Source organism: Ips typographus, linkage group LG15, assembly GCF_016097725.1.
Source record: "Ips typographus isolate SLU linkage group LG15, UJ_Ityp_2.0, whole genome shotgun sequence".
Lineage (NCBI taxonomy): Eukaryota > Metazoa > Arthropoda > Insecta > Coleoptera > Curculionidae > Ips > Ips typographus.
In genome coordinates, this window is record NC_138436.1 from 8,762,659 (window position 1) to 8,779,322 (window position 16,664).

Sequence of the window (16,664 nt, forward strand, 5' to 3'; positions counted from 1 at the left end):
AATCCATTGGTGAAGTCACTTTTTGGATATCTCTTCAAACAACCCGGAAATCGCCAGTTTCTCGAACTGGGTGACAGTTACTGTCATTTTGACAGCTGGAATAGATTCCCCGTCCCCAAATTAGTCGAAAACGAGTACCATGAAGCCTAGTGAAATCGGAAGGGTTTCGACGTTTCTGGCTGTCAAAAGTGACAGGTTTAAAGTAACTTTGTTAGTTTCTAACGGAACGTTACGAGTGAAAGGTGGTTTTTGACTAATTCGGTGATGTCCAATCTAGTGGTGCAGTCAGTTTTACGATATCTCATCAAACAACCCGAAAATTGGCAGTTTCTCGTGCTGTCTGAGGTGATAGAGGAAAACTAATCCCACCATCGTATTCCCCGTCCTCGATTTAGTAGAAAACGAGCCCAAACTCGAATTTTTACGAAAAAATCAAAATGGCGGCTTGGGGACGCCATTTGCAATTTCGGCCATTTTGGATTAAAATAACGCAGGCTTTATGGTACTCGTTTTCGACTAAATCGGGGACGGGGAATCCACTGGAACTGTCAGTTTGACAGTAGCTGTCACCCAGTTCGAGAAACTTGCCAAAATAATGACAGTAACGCTTCGAAAGCCCTCTGGCGACCAAACGGGGCAAGCAAAAAATCCAAAAAAAATCACACACAATCTTTCGGGTGTCCCCTTCAATCCTACCGACCTGTCAATGTCACAACTGTCACCTGTCAAAAAAAATTTCAAAAAATCAGCCCCTCAAGACACCGATCCGGTTTTTTCCTCGCTACGTCCCTGTTTTTCAGCGAAATTCGCCGAAATTTTTACAGTGCACAGGACAGGCTTCGGGCACTCTGCACCGTAAAAATCGTGACCAAAGCTCGAACGGTTCGGCCAGGAAAAATTCTCAAAGTCTCTCGGGCACACAAAAGGCCAACAGATGTTGGCCACCTACGCTTTGTACGGGCAAAACGGCCTGGGAACCGATACAAAAAACAATATTCTAGTGCGCTGTTGCCACGTTGCCGTTTAATTAGCGTAATCCGCGCGAAAACTCCCCGAAAATTGCATCGTTTGGCCGCCAGGGGGCGTCAAAGTTTGTTGCACCCTTTCTGTACACTGATTGGTTCAAACGTGAATAACTCGCTTATTTGGTCCACTCGGTATATATTTTTATACATCAATCGATAGCTAATGAAAAGGGCTTTCCAAAGATATGGCAACATTGCATTTTAAGTGAAACGGTTTGACCGCTAGAGGGAGTTAAAGTCAACCCAGCTTTTTGTCACTTTTTTAGTGCAGTGTTGCATTCAACCCTGAATAACTTCCATATTTGGTCCACTCGGTATATATTTTTATACACCAATGGATAGCTAATGAAAAGGGCTTTCCAAAGATATGGCAACATTGCATTTTAAGTCAAACGGTTTGACCGCTAGAGGGAGTTAAAGTCAACCCAGCTTTTTGTCACTTTTTTAGTGCAGTGTTGCATTCAACCCTGTATAACTTCCATATTTGGTCCACTCGGTATATATTTTTGTACACCAATGGATAGCTAATGAAAAGGGCTTTCCAAAAATATGGCAACATTGCATTTTAAGTCAAACGGTTTGACCGCTAGAGGGAGTTAAAGTCAACCCAGCTTTTTGTCACTTTTTTAGTGCAGTGTTGCATTCAACCCTGTATAACTTCCATATTTGGTCCACTCGGTATATATTTTTGTACACCAATGGATAGCTAATGAAAAGGGCTTTCCAAAAATATGGCAACATTGCATTTTAAGTCAAACGGTTTGACCGCTAGAGGGAGTTAAAGTCAACCCAGCTTTTTGTCACTTTTTTAGTGCAGTGTTGCATTCAACCCTGAATAACTTCCATATTTGGTCCACTCGGTATATATTTTTATACACCAATGGATAGCTAATGAAAAGGGCTTTCCAAAAATATGGCAACATTGCATTTTAAGTCAAACGGTTTGGCCGCTAGAGGGAGTTAAAGTCAACCCAGCTTTTTGTCACTTTTTTAGTGCAGTGTTGCATTCAATCCTGAATAACTTCCATATTTGGTCCACTCGGTATATATTTTTATACACCAATGGATAGCTAATGAAAAGGGCTTTCCAAAGATATGGCAACATTGCATTTTAAGTCAAACGGTGTGACCGCTAGAGGGAGTTAAAGTCAACCCAACTTTTTGTCACTTTTTTAGTGCAGTGTTGCATTCAATCCTGAATAACTTCCATATTTGGTCCACTCGGTATATATTTTTGTACACCAATGGATAGCTAATGAAAAGGGCTTTCCAAAGATATGGCAACATTGCATTTTAAGTCAAACGGTGTGACCGCTAGAGGGAGTTAAAGTCAACCCAGCTCTTTGTCACTTTTTTAGTGCAGTGTTGCATTCAACCCTGAATAACTCGCTTATTTGGTCCACTCGGTATATATTTTTGTACACCAATAGATAGCTAATGAAAAGGGCTTTCCAAAGATATGGCAACATTGCATTTTAAGTCAAACGGTTTGACCGCTAGAGGGAGTTAAAGTCAACCCAGCTTTTTGTCACTTTTTTAGTGCAGTGTTGCATTCAACCCTGTATAACTTCCATATTTGGTCCACTCGGTATATATTTTTATACACCAATGGATAGCTAATTAAAAGGGCTTTCCAAAGATATGGCAACATTGCATTTTAAGTGAAACGGTTTGACCGCTAGAGGGCGTTAAAATGCGTCATTACTTTGCACCTTTACAAGGGGTGCGTGCGCACACTTTTTGTCCGATAACTCCGTTAGGAGGCGCTGCACGCAAAAACACCTCGAAACACTTTCGATAGAGGGCGACACCCTCTACAACTTTTATTTCTACGCTTTTCGCCAAATTCCCCCTCCCGACCGAGCTGCAGGGGTTGAAACGTCACAGAGTGACGTTTGACAGCTGGAAAATTTTGCAACAGAGTGTACCGTAAGTTTCTAACCGTACTTTTTGCATTTCTCGACCGTTTTAAGTGGGAAAAAAGCCATAAGGCACTTGAGTTGTGTGGGAAGTGAAAAAACCAGATTTTCTGTGGGCTGAGTGGCTAGAAACGGTCACGTGGGTGGTCTGGGTACTTAAACCAGATTAGGCCCGCCTGAAATAGTCCATATCTCCAAAACGGTTAGAGTGAGCGGGCTGAAATTTACAGGGTGGCTCAAGCAAATCAAAAGGCAACTTTTGTCAAGAATAACATTTTTTCGTAGAACCTCTAGTTTGGCCGGAAAATGACGTTAAACTGACACAAACACAACATCGAATTTGACACCCGATAACTCGGTTAGTTTGACAGATACGTCAAAATGTCACTTAACTGAATTTGTAGCCCTGACTGTACGCTACAACTTGTCAGATTACGCGTTTGTCAGAAAAGTGTCAAATAAGCGAGTTTTTGCGCGTGGAAACTTTCCATGCACTCGATTGTGTCACGTTGGATGTCCGGTCACTTTGACACCCAATAACTCGGTTAGTTTGACAGATACGTCAAAATGTCACTTAACTGAATTTGTAGCCCTGACTGTCCCCTACAACTTGTCAGATTACGTGTTTGTCAGAAAAGTGTCAAATAAGCGAGTTTTTGCACAAATTGTACTTCCCGTCGGTTTGACCTGCTTTAACTCAGTTATTATGACAGATACGTCAAAATGTCACTTAAATGAATTTGTAGCCCTGACTATTCTCGACAACTTGTCAGATTACGTGTTTGTCAGAAAAGTGTCAAATAGGCGAGTTATTGCGGGTGGAAACTTTCAATGCACTCGATTGTGTCACATTGGAATTTCCGGTCACTTTGACACCCAATAACTCGGTTATTATGACAGATACGTCAAAATGTTACTGAAGCAAAAATGTAGCCCTGATTGTCCCCTACAACTTGTCAGATTACGTGTTTGTCAGAAAAGTGTCAAATAAGCGAGTTTTTGCACAAATTGTACTTCCTGTCAGTTTGACCTGCTTTAACTCAGTTATTATGACAGATACGTCAAAATGTCACTTAACCGAATTTGTAGCCCTGACTGTCCCCTACAACTTGTCAGATTACGTGTTTGTCAGAAAAGTGTCAAATAAGCGAGTTTTTGCGCGTGGAAACTTTCAATGCGCTTGATTCTGTCAAATTGTAATTCCCGTCAGTTTGACCTGCTTTAACTCGGTTATTTTGACAGATACGTCAAAATGTCACTTAACTGAATTTGTAGCCCTGACTGTCCCCTACAACTTGTCAGATTACGTGTTTGTCAGAAAAGTGTCAAATAAGCGAGTTTTTGCACAAATTGTACTTTCTGTCAGTTTGACCTGCTTTAACCCAGTTATTTTGACAGATACGTCAAAATGTCACTTAACTGAATTTGTAGCCCTGACTGTCCCCTACAACTTGTCAGATTACGTGTTTGTCAGAAAAGTGTCAAATAGGCGAGTTTTTGCGCGTGGAAACTTTCAATGCACTCGATTGTGTCACATTGGAATTCCGGTCACTTTGACACCCAATAACTCGGTTATTATGACAGATACGTCAAAATGTTACTGAAGCAAAAATGTAGCCCTGATTGTCCCCTACAACTTGTTAGATTACCTGTTTGTCAGAAAAGTGTCAAATAAGCGAGTTTTTGCGCGTGGAAACTTTTAATGCACTCGATTGTGTCACGTTGGAATTCCGGTCACTTTGACACCCAATAACTCGCTTAGTTTGACAGATACGTCAAAATGTTACTGAAGCAAAAATGTAGCCCTGACTGTCCCCTACAATTTCCGTGAGGGAGCGTTGTGGCGAAAAGTGCCCGGTTAGGGAGTTATCGCGGAAAAACGGCGATCGTCACCGTAACGGTGTAAACGTGCCCAGTAAAAACAAAAATGGCCGCCACTGTACTAACCAGACCAAAGTTCCCTGGACCGGATTTGGGGTCGTGCGATATGGCGGTGTTGCCGCACTGGCGTGACGTCATCAGTCACGTGGAAAACTCGCGAGAAAATCACTGGGAACCACGTGACCGGAAACGGAAATGCGCGCACATGTTTTTCTTTCGGGGGGGCCCCGACTGTCTTTTGTTCTCGAACGTCCACGGCCGACTGCGACCGAACAACTCCTCGCCACAGCACACTTGGATTGTGTGTACCAGGGGCGTACCCAAGCAAACAAAAGACGGTCAAATCCCTTTCCCCCCCCCCCCAGGGCAATGTATAGTACGTTCGTGAGTAATTTGCGTGTGACGTCATCAAATTGAGGGTTTTTTGGGGGAAAATTTGCATTTTTCCGGCTGGAATGGTGTGAAAAACTCGAGTACGCCCCTGGCAGGAAAAAAACTTGAGCGCCCCCCACAAATTACGAAATCCAGGCCCGTATTCGGGCCGGCTGGCTTGCATACCAATTCCCCGTCAAACGGAAGTCAAATTAGCCGGAAATTGACCGTATATACAGGGTGGTGAGTGTTACGGGCGTATCGGCCATTTGATTGGCTTTCGTTTGATGTAAAAATGTCTATACCGGGTGTCGCAAACGAGCGAGTTATTCGCGTTTGATTGGACGAGTGACTTGACGTGGTTGGTTGCCACTTTGACGCCCTCTAGCGGCCTAACGGTGTAACCGATTAATTTGAGCGGCCATATTTTCTGAAAGCTGACACTATGGGCTATCTTTTTGTTTCAGTGACATTTTCACGTCAACTGTCAAATAAGCGAGTTATTCAAGGCCAAAGTGAAAAGTGTCAAAAATTAGTTTGAGGTGAAAACCTTGTTGATTTTGACGCCCTCTAGCGGCCAAACGACTAAACCGATTAACTTGAGCGGCCATATTTTCTGAAAGCTGACATTTCAGGCTACATTTTTGCTTCAGTGACATTTTTACGTCAGCTGTCAAATAAGCGAGTTATTCGAGGTCAAAGCGACAAGTGTCAAAAAATCAGTGTTTTTTTTTATTTAGCGACTTTGACGCCCTCTAGCGGCAAAACGACTAAACCGATTAACTTAAGCGACCATATTTTCTGAAAGCTGACATTTCAGGCTACATTTTTGCTTCAGTGACATTTTTACGTCAGCTGTCAAATAAGCGAGTTATTCAAGGTCAAAGTGAGTAGAGTCAAAATTAGTTTCACTTTAAAAACTCTGTAGACTTTGACGCCCTCTAGCGGCCAAACGACTAAACCGATTAACTTAAGCGGCCATATTTTCTGAAAGCTGACACTATGGGCTACATTTTTGCTTCAGTGACATTTTGACGTCAGCTGTCAAATAAGCGAGTTATTCAAGGCCAAAGTGAAAAGTGTCAAAATCAGTTTGAGGTGAAAACCTTGTTGACTTTGACGCCCTCTAGCGGCCAAACGGCTAAACCGATTAACTTAAGCGACCATATTTTCTGAAAGCTGACATTTCAGGCTACATTTTTGCTTCAGTGACATTTTGACGTCAACTGTCAAATAAGCGAGTTATTCAAGGCCAAAGCGACAAGTGTCAAAAAATCAGTGTTTTTTTTTATTTAGCGACTTTGACGCCCTCTAGCGGCAAAACGACTAAACCGATTAACTTAAGCGGCCATATTTTCTGAAAGCTGACATTTCAGGCTACATTTTTGCTTCAGTGACATTTTCACGTCAACTGTCAAATAAGCGAGTTATTCAAGGCCAAAGCGACAAGTGTCAAAAAATCAGTGTTTTTTTTTATTTAGCGACTTTGACGCCCTCTAGCGGCAAAACGACTAAACCGATTAACTTAAGCGGCCATATTTTCTGAAAGCTGACATTTCAGGCTACATTTTTGCTTCAGTGACATTTTTACGTCAGCTGTCAAATAAGCGAGTTATTCAAGGTCAAAGTGAGTAGAGTCAAAATTAGTTTCACTTTAAAAACTCTGTAGACTTTGACGCCCTCTAGCGGCCAAACGACTAAACCGATTAACTTAAGCGGCCATATTTTCTGAAAGCTGACATTTCAGGCTACATTTTTGCTTCAGTGACATTTTCACGTCAACTGTCAAATAAGCGAGTTATTCAAGGCCAAAGCGACAAGTGTCAAAAAATCAGTGTTTTTTTTTATTTAGCGACTTTGACGCCCTCTAGCGGCAAAACGACTAAACCGATTAACTTAAGCGGCCATATTTTCTGAAAGCTGACACTATGGGCTACACTTTTGCTTCAGTGACATTTTGACGTCAACTGTCAAATAAGCGAGTTATTCAAGGCCAAAGTGAGTAGAGTCAAAATTAGTTTCACTTTAAAAACTCTGTAGACTTTGACGCCCTCTAGCGGCCTAACGGTGTAACCGATTAATTTGAGCGGCCATATTTTCTGAAAGCTGACACTATGGGCTATCTTTTTGTTTCAGTGACATTTTGACGTCAACTGTCAAATAAGCGAGTTATTCAATGCCAAAGTGAAAAGTGTCAAAATTAGTTTGAGGTGAAAACCTTGTTGATTTTGACGCCCTCTAGCGGCCAAACGACTAAACCGATTAACTTGAGCGGCCATATTTTCTGAAAGCTGACATTTCAGGCTACATTTTTGCTTCAGTGACATTTTTACGTCAGCTGTCAAATAAGCGAGTTATTCGAGGTCAAAGCGACAAGTGTCAAAAAATCAGTGTTTTTTTTTATTTAGCGACTTTGACGCCCTCTAGCGGCAAAACGACTAAACCGATTAACTTAAGCGACCATATTTTCTGAAAGCTGACATTTCAGGCTACATTTTTGCTTCAGTGACATTTTTACGTCAGCTGTCAAATAAGCGAGTTATTCAAGGTCAAAGTGAGTAGAGTCAAAATTAGTTTCACTTTAAAAACTCTGTAGACTTTGACGCCCTCTAGCGGCCAAACGACTAAACCGATTAACTTAAGCGGCCATATTTTCTGAAAGCTGACACTATGGGCTACATTTTTGCTTCAGTGACATTTTGACGTCAGCTGTCAAATAAGCGAGTTATTCAAGGCCAAAGTGAAAAGTGTCAAAATCAGTTTGAGGTGAAAACCTTGTTGACTTTGACGCCCTCTAGCGGCCAAACGGCTAAACCGATTAACTTAAGCGACCATATTTTCTGAAAGCTGACATTTCAGGCTACATTTTTGCTTCAGTGACATTTTGACGTCAACTGTCAAATAAGCGAGTTATTCAAGGCCAAAGCGACAAGTGTCAAAAAATCAGTGTTTTTTTTTATTTAGCGACTTTGACGCCCTCTAGCGGCAAAACGACTAAACCGATTAACTTAAGCGGCCATATTTTCTGAAAGCTGACATTTCAGGCTACATTTTTGCTTCAGTGACATTTTCACGTCAACTGTCAAATAAGCGAGTTATTCAAGGCCAAAGCGACAAGTGTCAAAAAATCAGTGTTTTTTTTTATTTAGCGACTTTGACGCCCTCTAGCGGCAAAACGACTAAACCGATTAACTTAAGCGGCCATATTTTCTGAAAGCTGACATTTCAGGCTACATTTTTGCTTCAGTGACATTTTTACGTCAGCTGTCAAATAAGCGAGTTATTCAAGGTCAAAGTGAGTAGAGTCAAAATTAGTTTCACTTTAAAAACTCTGTAGACTTTGACGCCCTCTAGCGGCCAAACGACTAAACCGATTAACTTAAGCGGCCATATTTTCTGAAAGCTGACATTTCAGGCTACATTTTTGCTTCAGTGACATTTTCACGTCAACTGTCAAATAAGCGAGTTATTCAAGGCCAAAGCGACAAGTGTCAAAAAATCAGTGTTTTTTTTTATTTAGCGACTTTGACGCCCTCTAGCGGCAAAACGACTAAACCGATTAACTTAAGCGGCCATATTTTCTGAAAGCTGACACTATGGGCTACACTTTTGCTTCAGTGACATTTTGACGTCAACTGTCAAATAAGCGAGTTATTCAAGGCCAAAGTGAGTAGAGTCAAAATTAGTTTCACTTTAAAAACTCTGTAGACTTTGACGCCCTCTAGCGGCCAAACGACCAAACCGATTAACTTAAGCAGCCATATTTTCTGAAAGCTGACACCTCGGGCTACATTTTTGCTTCAGTGACATTTTGACGTCAGCTGTCAAATAAGCGAGTTATTCAAGGTCAAAATTAGTTTCACCTTAAAAACCCTGTAGACTTTGACGCACTCTAGCGGCCAAATGGTGTAACCGATTTTCGGGTTGATTGGGCACGTGCACCACCTGCCTACCCCTCCCCCCCCGGGTTGCACCCCCCCCGCCCACGGGCCCGCACGTGCAGCAGCTGTACCGCAAAACGCCATATGGACCGGACACGTGGAGATTATGCAGCAGAAATTTTTGAGTTAACTTTGACGCCCCCTAGCGGCCAAACCGTGCAACCAATCAACCCATAAAGCCACATCGTTGGAAAGCCCGTTTAATTAGCTATCCATTGACGTATAAATGTTTATACAAAGGGTCCCAAATAAGGGAGTTATTTGCGGTTAAGTGAGTTGGTGCACTGAAAATTTGAGCAAAGTTGTAAGTCAACTTTGACGCCCTCTAGCGGCCAAACCGTTCAACCAATCAACTCATGCGGCCATATCGTTGGAAAGCCCATTTCGTTAGCTATCTATTGACGTATAAAAGTTTATACAGGGCGTCGCAAATAAGTGTGTAATTTAGATTTGAACGAAAGGATGCACCGAAAAAGTTGCAGCCAACTTTGACGCCCTCTGGCGACCAAACGGTGACTTACAAAAACAAAAGTTTTTATACCGTTAGAAAGCCCTTTTCAAGGGCTTTCTAACGGTATACAACAATACCCTAAAATTCAGCTCGAACACCTCGTAAACCCAACAAAACCGATGGTACTGTATTGACACAATAATTCCTCGAAGTACATTCAGTGTGAAAAACGCCCGGTACTGTTGACATTTCGCTACAAAATCAACACGGTAACAATGGACGGTACTGTACCTAGACCGGGTACCATCTAATCCGCCCGTAAGCACCCAGAAATGGTACCAAATTGGTTATTTGTCGTGAAAATGCTTGGAACCACCTGTTTTTGAGATACTGACCAGAAAAAAAAAAACAGAAAATCGTAATTAACTACAAAAAAAAAACGGATAATTAAAGCGGTTCCAAAAAGGTCGAAATCACAGCTGCCTTTGATCGGCCACGCCCACCAAAAACTTTTGACACCTGCCGGTTTAATTTGCTATGCAAGCGAAAGCTTTCTGCAACTTTGACGCCCTCTAGCGGCCAAACTGTCCAACCAATCAACTCGTGTAGGCATATCGTTGGAAAGCCCATTTCATTGGCTATCCATTGACATATAAAAATATATACAAAGTGTCCCAAATAAGGGAGTTTTTTGAGGTTGAGTGAGTTGGTGCACTAAAAATTTGAGCAAAGTTGTAGGTCAACTTTGACGCCCTCTAGCGGCCAAACTGTCCAACCAATTAATTCGTGTAGCCATATCGTTGGAAAGCCCATTTCATTGGCTATCCATTGACATATAAAAGTTTATACAAAGTGTCCTAAATAAGGGAGTTTTTTGAGGTTAAGTGAGTTGGTGCACTGAAAATTTGAGCAAAGTTGTAGGTCAAATTTGACGCCCCCTAGCGGCCAAACTGTCCCACCAATCAACTCGTGTAGCCATATTGTTGGAAAGCCCATTTCATTGGCTATCCATTGACATATAAAAGTTTATACTGAGTGTCTTAAATAAGGGAGTTTTTTGAGGTTAAGTGAGTTGGTGCACTGAAAATTTGAGCAAAGTTGTAGGTCAACTTTGACGCCCTCTAGCGGCCAAACTGTTCAACCAATTAACTCGTGTAGCCATATTGTTGGAAAGCCCATTTCATTGGCTATCCATTGACATATAAAAGTTTATACTGAGTGTCCTAAATAAGGGAGTTTTTTGAGGTTAAGTGAGTTGGTGCACTGAAAATTTGAGCAAAGTTGTAGGTCAACTTTGACGCCCTCTAGCGGCCAAACTGTTCAACCGATCAACTCGTGTAGCCATATCGTTGGAAAGCCCATTTCATTGGCTATCCAGTGACGTATAAAAGTTTATACTGAGTGTCCTAAATAAGGGAGTTTTTTGAGGTTAAGTGAGTTGGTGCACTGAAAATTTGAGCAAAGTTGTAGGTCAACTTTGACGCCCTCTAGCGGCCAAACTGTTCAACCGATCAACTCGTGTAGCCATATCGTTGGAAAGCCCATTTCATTGGCTATCCAGTGACGTATAAAAGTTTATACTGAGTGTCCTAAATAAGGGAGTTTTTTGAGGTTAAGTGAGTTGGTGCACTGAAAATTTGAGCAAAGTTGTAGGTCAACTTTGACGCCCTCTAGCGGCCAAACTGTTCAACCGATCAACTCGTGTAGCCATATCGTTGGAAAGCCCATTTCATTGGCTATCCAGTGACGTATAAAAGTTTATACTGAGTGTCCTAAATAAGGGAGTTTTTTGAGGTTAAGTGAGTTGGTGCACTGAAAATTTGAGCAAAGTTGTAGGTCAACTTTGACGCCCTCTAGCGGCCAAACTGTTCAACCGATCAACTCGTGTAGCCATATCGTTGGAAAGCCCATTTCATTGGCTATCCAGTGACGTATAAAAGTTTATACTGAGTGTCCTAAATAAGGGAGTTTTTTGAGGTTAAGTGAGTTGGTGCACTGAAAATTTGAGCAAAGTTGTAGGTCAACTTTGACGCCCTCTAGCGGCCAAACTGTCCAACCAATCAACTCGTGTAGGCATATCGTTGGAAAGCCCATTTCATTGGCTATCCATTGACATATAAAAGTTTATACTGAGTGTCCTAAATAAGGGAGTTTTTTGAGGTTAAGTGAGTTGGTGCACTGAAAATTTGAGCAAAGTTGTAGGTCAACTTTGACGCCCTCTAGCGGCCAAACTGTTCAACCGATCAACTCGTGTAGCCATATCGTTGGAAAGCCCATTTCATTGGCTATCCAGTGACGTATAAAAGTTTATACTGAGTGTCCTAAATAAGGGAGTTTTTTGAGGTTAAGTGAGTTGGTGCACTGAAAATTTGAGCAAAGTTGTAGGTCAACTTTGACGCCCTCTAGCGGCCAAACTGTCCAACCAATTAACTCGTGTAGCCATATCGTTGGAAAGCCCATTTCATTGGCTATCCATTGACATATAAAAATATATACAAAGTGTCCCAAATAAGGGAGTTTTTTGAGGTTGAGTGAGTTGGTGCACTGAAAATTTGAGCAAAGTTGTAGGTCAACTTTGACGCCCTCTAGCGGCCAAACTGTCCAACCGATCAACTCGTGTAGCCATATCGTTGGAAAGCCCATTTCATTGGCTATCCATTGACGTATAAAAATATATACAAAGTGTCCCAAATAAGGGAGTTTTTTGAGGTTGAGTGAGTTGGTGCACTAAAAATTTGAGCAAAGTTGTAGGTCAACTTTGACGCCCTCTAGCGGCCAAACTGTCCAACCGATCAACTCGTGTAGCCATATCGTTGGAAAGCCCATTTCATTGGCTATCCATTGACGTATAAAAGTTTATACAAAATGTCTCAAATAAGAGAGTTATTGGAGGTTAACTGAGTTGGTGCACTGAAAATTTAAACTAGAAAGTTTTTCAAGTAAAATGACCGCCATTTTGTTTTTAACCCACAAAAATAGTCGGCCATTTTGTTTTTTTTGACAACCATGCGTGCGACAGCTCGTTTTAAAGGCGATTTCACGCTCTCCACCACTGGATGGGTGAAACTAAAAATGGCGGCCATTTTAGGGCCGCCATCTTGGATTTTTCGTTAAGCAAAGAGTAGCACATCGTTTTGAAGGTCTTTTCAAGCCCTTTTCGAATAACTGGGTAAAATTCAAGATGGCGGCCAAAAATGGCCGAAAGCGACTCACAACTTTGAAAATTGCTTTAAAAGGGAATGAAAGTTGTTCAACTTTGACAGGCCGTAACTTCGTTATTTTGACAGCTAGCGCAAACTTTGACAGCTCAATCGAAAGCCCGTTTCATTCTCTTTAACTTGTGTATCTAGACAATTTGCCCTGCGGGGCCCCCGAAGGGAGTTATTTGCGATCAAAGCAAACGCTGCACTGACAAACCTCCTAATTGAGAAGTTTCGAAAAATCCCTTCCAGGGGGGGTAAAAGTTTAATTAGCATTAACTTGGTTATTTTTTTAGTTACAGGGTGCTACGACCACTCAAATTAACCGGTTTTCACTCAGCTTTCCAGTGGTGTGCGGCAAAATGCGACTGGACCACCCTGACGGGGTGTGGGGGGTGATTTTTGGGGGGGGTGGTCTTAAACCACATCTTGGGGCGTATCTCGAAAACGGTTAGAGCTGTCGAGCTGAAATTTTTACCGCGAGTAGCACCGTTCGTGGCCGACATTTTACGATTCTTGACGTTTTCGCGTAAAACGCACCGTTTTCTCGGAAAAATTGACTCACCCCGGTCAAACTGTCCAGCTCGCCCAAAATGTCGTTCAGCAACTGTTCCGGGTCTTCCGAGTCGGATTCGCCGCCATCTTGGCCGTCGCTGACGTCACTCAGCCGGTTCATCTAGAAAAAAAAAAAAAAAAAAAAACATAACATATACAGGGTGGTCAAATATATAGTATTTTTGCGTTAGTGCTAGATGATTTGACAGTTGATGACAAGTGACAGCTGTCAAAATTTAGCTATTCAACATTTTTACTACGGCCCTGGATTTTGCCATTATTACAGGTTAGGTCTGTGCAGAAAAATCAGGGGCGTACCTGCTCTATTTCGTTCAAAATCCTTTAAGCAAATTGGGGTGGTTAAAATGGAAGAATGTGATTGGGCAACTTTGACGCCCTCTAGCGGCCAAACTGTCCCACCAATCAACTCTTGTAGCCATATTTTTGGAAAGCCCATTTCATTGGCTATCCATTGACGTATAAAAATATAGACAAAGTGTCCGAAATAAGGGAGTTTTTTGAGGTTAAGTGAGTTGGTGCACTGAAAATTTGAGCAAAGTTGTAGGTCAACTTTGACGCCCTCTAGCGGCCAAACTGTCCAACCAATCAACTCGTGTAGCCATATTTTTGGAAAGCCCATTTTATTGGCTATCCATTGACATATAAAAGTTTATACTGGGTGTTCTAAATAAGGGAGTTTTTTGAGGTTAAGTGAGTTGGTGCACTGAAAACTTGAGCAAAGTTGTAGGTCAACTTTGACGCCCTCTAGCGGCCAAACTGTCCAACCAATCAACTCTTGTAGCCATATTTTTGGAAAGCCCATTTCATTGGCTATCCAGTGACGTATAAAAATATATACAAAGTGTCCTAAATAAGGGAGTTTTTTGAGGTTAAGTGAGTTGGTGCACTGAAAATTTGAGCAAAGTTGTAGGTCAACTTTAACGCCCTCTAGCGGCCAAACTGTCCAACCAATCAACTCGTGTAGCCATATTTTTGGAAAGCCCATTTCATTGGCTATCCTTTGACGTATAAAAGTTTATACTGAGTGTCCTAAATAAGGGAGTTTTTTGAGGTTAAGTGAGTTGGTGCACTGAAAATTTGAGCAAAGTTGTAGGTCAACTTTGACGCCCTCTAGCGGCCAAACTGTCCAACCAATCAACTCGTGTAGCCATATTGTTGGAAAGCCCATTTCATTGGCTATCCATTGACATATAAAAATATATACAAAGTGTCCTAAATAAGGGAGTTTTTTGAGGTTAAGTGAGTTGGTGCACTGAAAATTTGAGCAAAGTTATAGGTCAACTTTGACGCCCTCTAGCGGCCAAACTGTCCAACCAATCAACTCGTGTAGCCATATTGTTGGAAAGCCCATTTCATTGGCTATCCATTGACATATAAAAATATATACAAAGTGTTCTAAATAGGGGAGTTTTTTGAGGTTAAGTAAGATGGTGCACTGAAAATTTGAGCAAAATTGTAGGTCAATTTTGACGCCCTCTAGCGGCCAAACTGTCCAACCAATCAACTCGTGTAGCCATATTTTTGGAAAGCCCATTTTATTGGCTATCCAGTGACGTATTAAAATATATACAAAGTGTCCTAAATAAGGGAGTTTTTTGAGGTTAAGTGAGTTGGTGCACTGAAAACTTGAGCAAAGTTGTAGGTCAACTTTGACGCCCTCTAGCGGCCAAACTGTCCAACCAATCAACTCGTGTAGCCATATCGTTGGAAAGCCCATTTCATTGGCTATCCATTGACGTATAAAAACATACACAAAGTGTCCTAAATAAGAGAGTTTTTTGAGGTTAAGTAAGATGGTGCACTGAAAATTTGAGCAAAATTGTAGGTCAACTTTGACGCCCTCTAGCGGCCAAACTGTCCAACCAATCAACTCGTGTAGCCATATTTTTGGAAAGCCCATTTCATTGGCTATCCTTTGACGTATAAAAATATATACAAAGTGTTCTAAATAGGGGAGTTTTTTGAGGTTAAGTAAGATGGTGCACTGAAAATTTGAGCAAAATTGTAGGTCAATTTTGATGCCCTCTAGCGGCCAAACTGTCCAACCAATCAACTCGTGTAGCCATATTTTTGGAAAGCCCATTTCATTGGCTATCCATTGACATATAAAAATATATACAAAGTGTCCTAAATAAGGGAGTTTTTTGAGGTTAAGTGAGTTGGTGCACTGAAAACTTGAGCAAAGTTGTAGGTCAACTTTGACGCCCTCTAGCGGCCAAACTGTCCAACCAATCAACTCGTGTAGCCATATTTTTGGAAAGCCCATTTCATTGGCTATCCATTGACGTATAAAAACATACACAAAGTGTCCTAAATAAGAAACTTATTTGAGGTTAAGTAAGTTGGTGCACTGAAAATTCTTATCGCACCAATTAATTGTTCAATGAAAATGTGGGAAAAAAACAAAATGGCCGCCAATTAGCGCCATTTTTTTGCGTCGGCAACACTGTCGGCACATTAATTAGTCGATTATCTGACCGTAATTATACAATTTGCGATCCATCAAGCTATAAAGCGATACACAACTGTCAAGTCACTGAAACCGGTTTTTTACACCTCCATGGATACCGGTTTGTGGCTGAAACTGTCAAGTGTCAACTGTCAAACTGTCAAACTGTCAAACTGTCATCTGTCAAAGTGTCAACTGTCGAAACGACGCTCCATAGAAATGTAAAGTGACTGAACACAGCTGAGGAGGTTTTAGTGCCATTTTGTTAGGTTAGGTTAGGTTTAAGGGCGAATATCTCTGTCCAGGGCCGGTTTAGGGCAAAATTGCTCTAAAACATTCTTGTAGGGAATTAAATTCCCTACAAAACGCACTACTAAACTTTAAAACTACTTCAACAGGGACGGAGTTAGGGGAGTTTTTTCTTCGAGGGGTTAATCGGTGAGGGTGGTTGGTTTCAAGGGTAAATAACTCGTTCCAGGGCCGGTTTAGGGCAAAATTGCTCTGAAGCTTTTTTGTAGGGAATTAAATTCCCTACAAAACGCACTAGTAAACTTTCACCTAACTCAAACAGGGACGGAATTAGGGGCAATTTACCTGGTACACTCCCTGACCGTTGGTGTAATACATGCAAAATCTCCTGCTTAGAAACACACTGGGGCACGATTCAAGCGATCCGGCAACACCGCCGCATACCAAACGTGACAACACCACTCCACGGCCCACTACGACCAACTGTGTGACGTAGCCGGCCACCATCCCGTTGTTTCGTGCCAATTGCGACGTTGCCGCATCAATTTACGGTGTTGCCAAGTTTCCGTGTTGCTCGCAGGCGCGCATAAAGGGGAATGGA

General features: G+C 41.8%; 1 protein-coding gene across 1 annotated transcript in view; it reads right to left on the minus strand.

Moving 5' to 3' along the window:
- Nucleotides 1–16,564, minus strand: part of pico (ras-associated and pleckstrin homology domains-containing protein pico) — a 36,953-nt gene extending 20,389 nt beyond the window's left edge. Inside the window, exons 1-2 of the mRNA XM_081993338.1 lie at nucleotides 16,409–16,564; nucleotides 13,355–13,465 (exon numbers count right to left, since the gene is read on the minus strand). Of these exons, the coding sequence (XP_081849464.1) occupies nucleotides 13,355–13,465; nucleotides 16,409–16,441 (144 nt within the window). The 5' untranslated portion in view covers nucleotides 16,442–16,564. The remainder of the gene's footprint in view (nucleotides 1–13,354; nucleotides 13,466–16,408) is intronic.
- Between the last annotated feature and the right edge of the window lie 100 nt (nucleotides 16,565–16,664).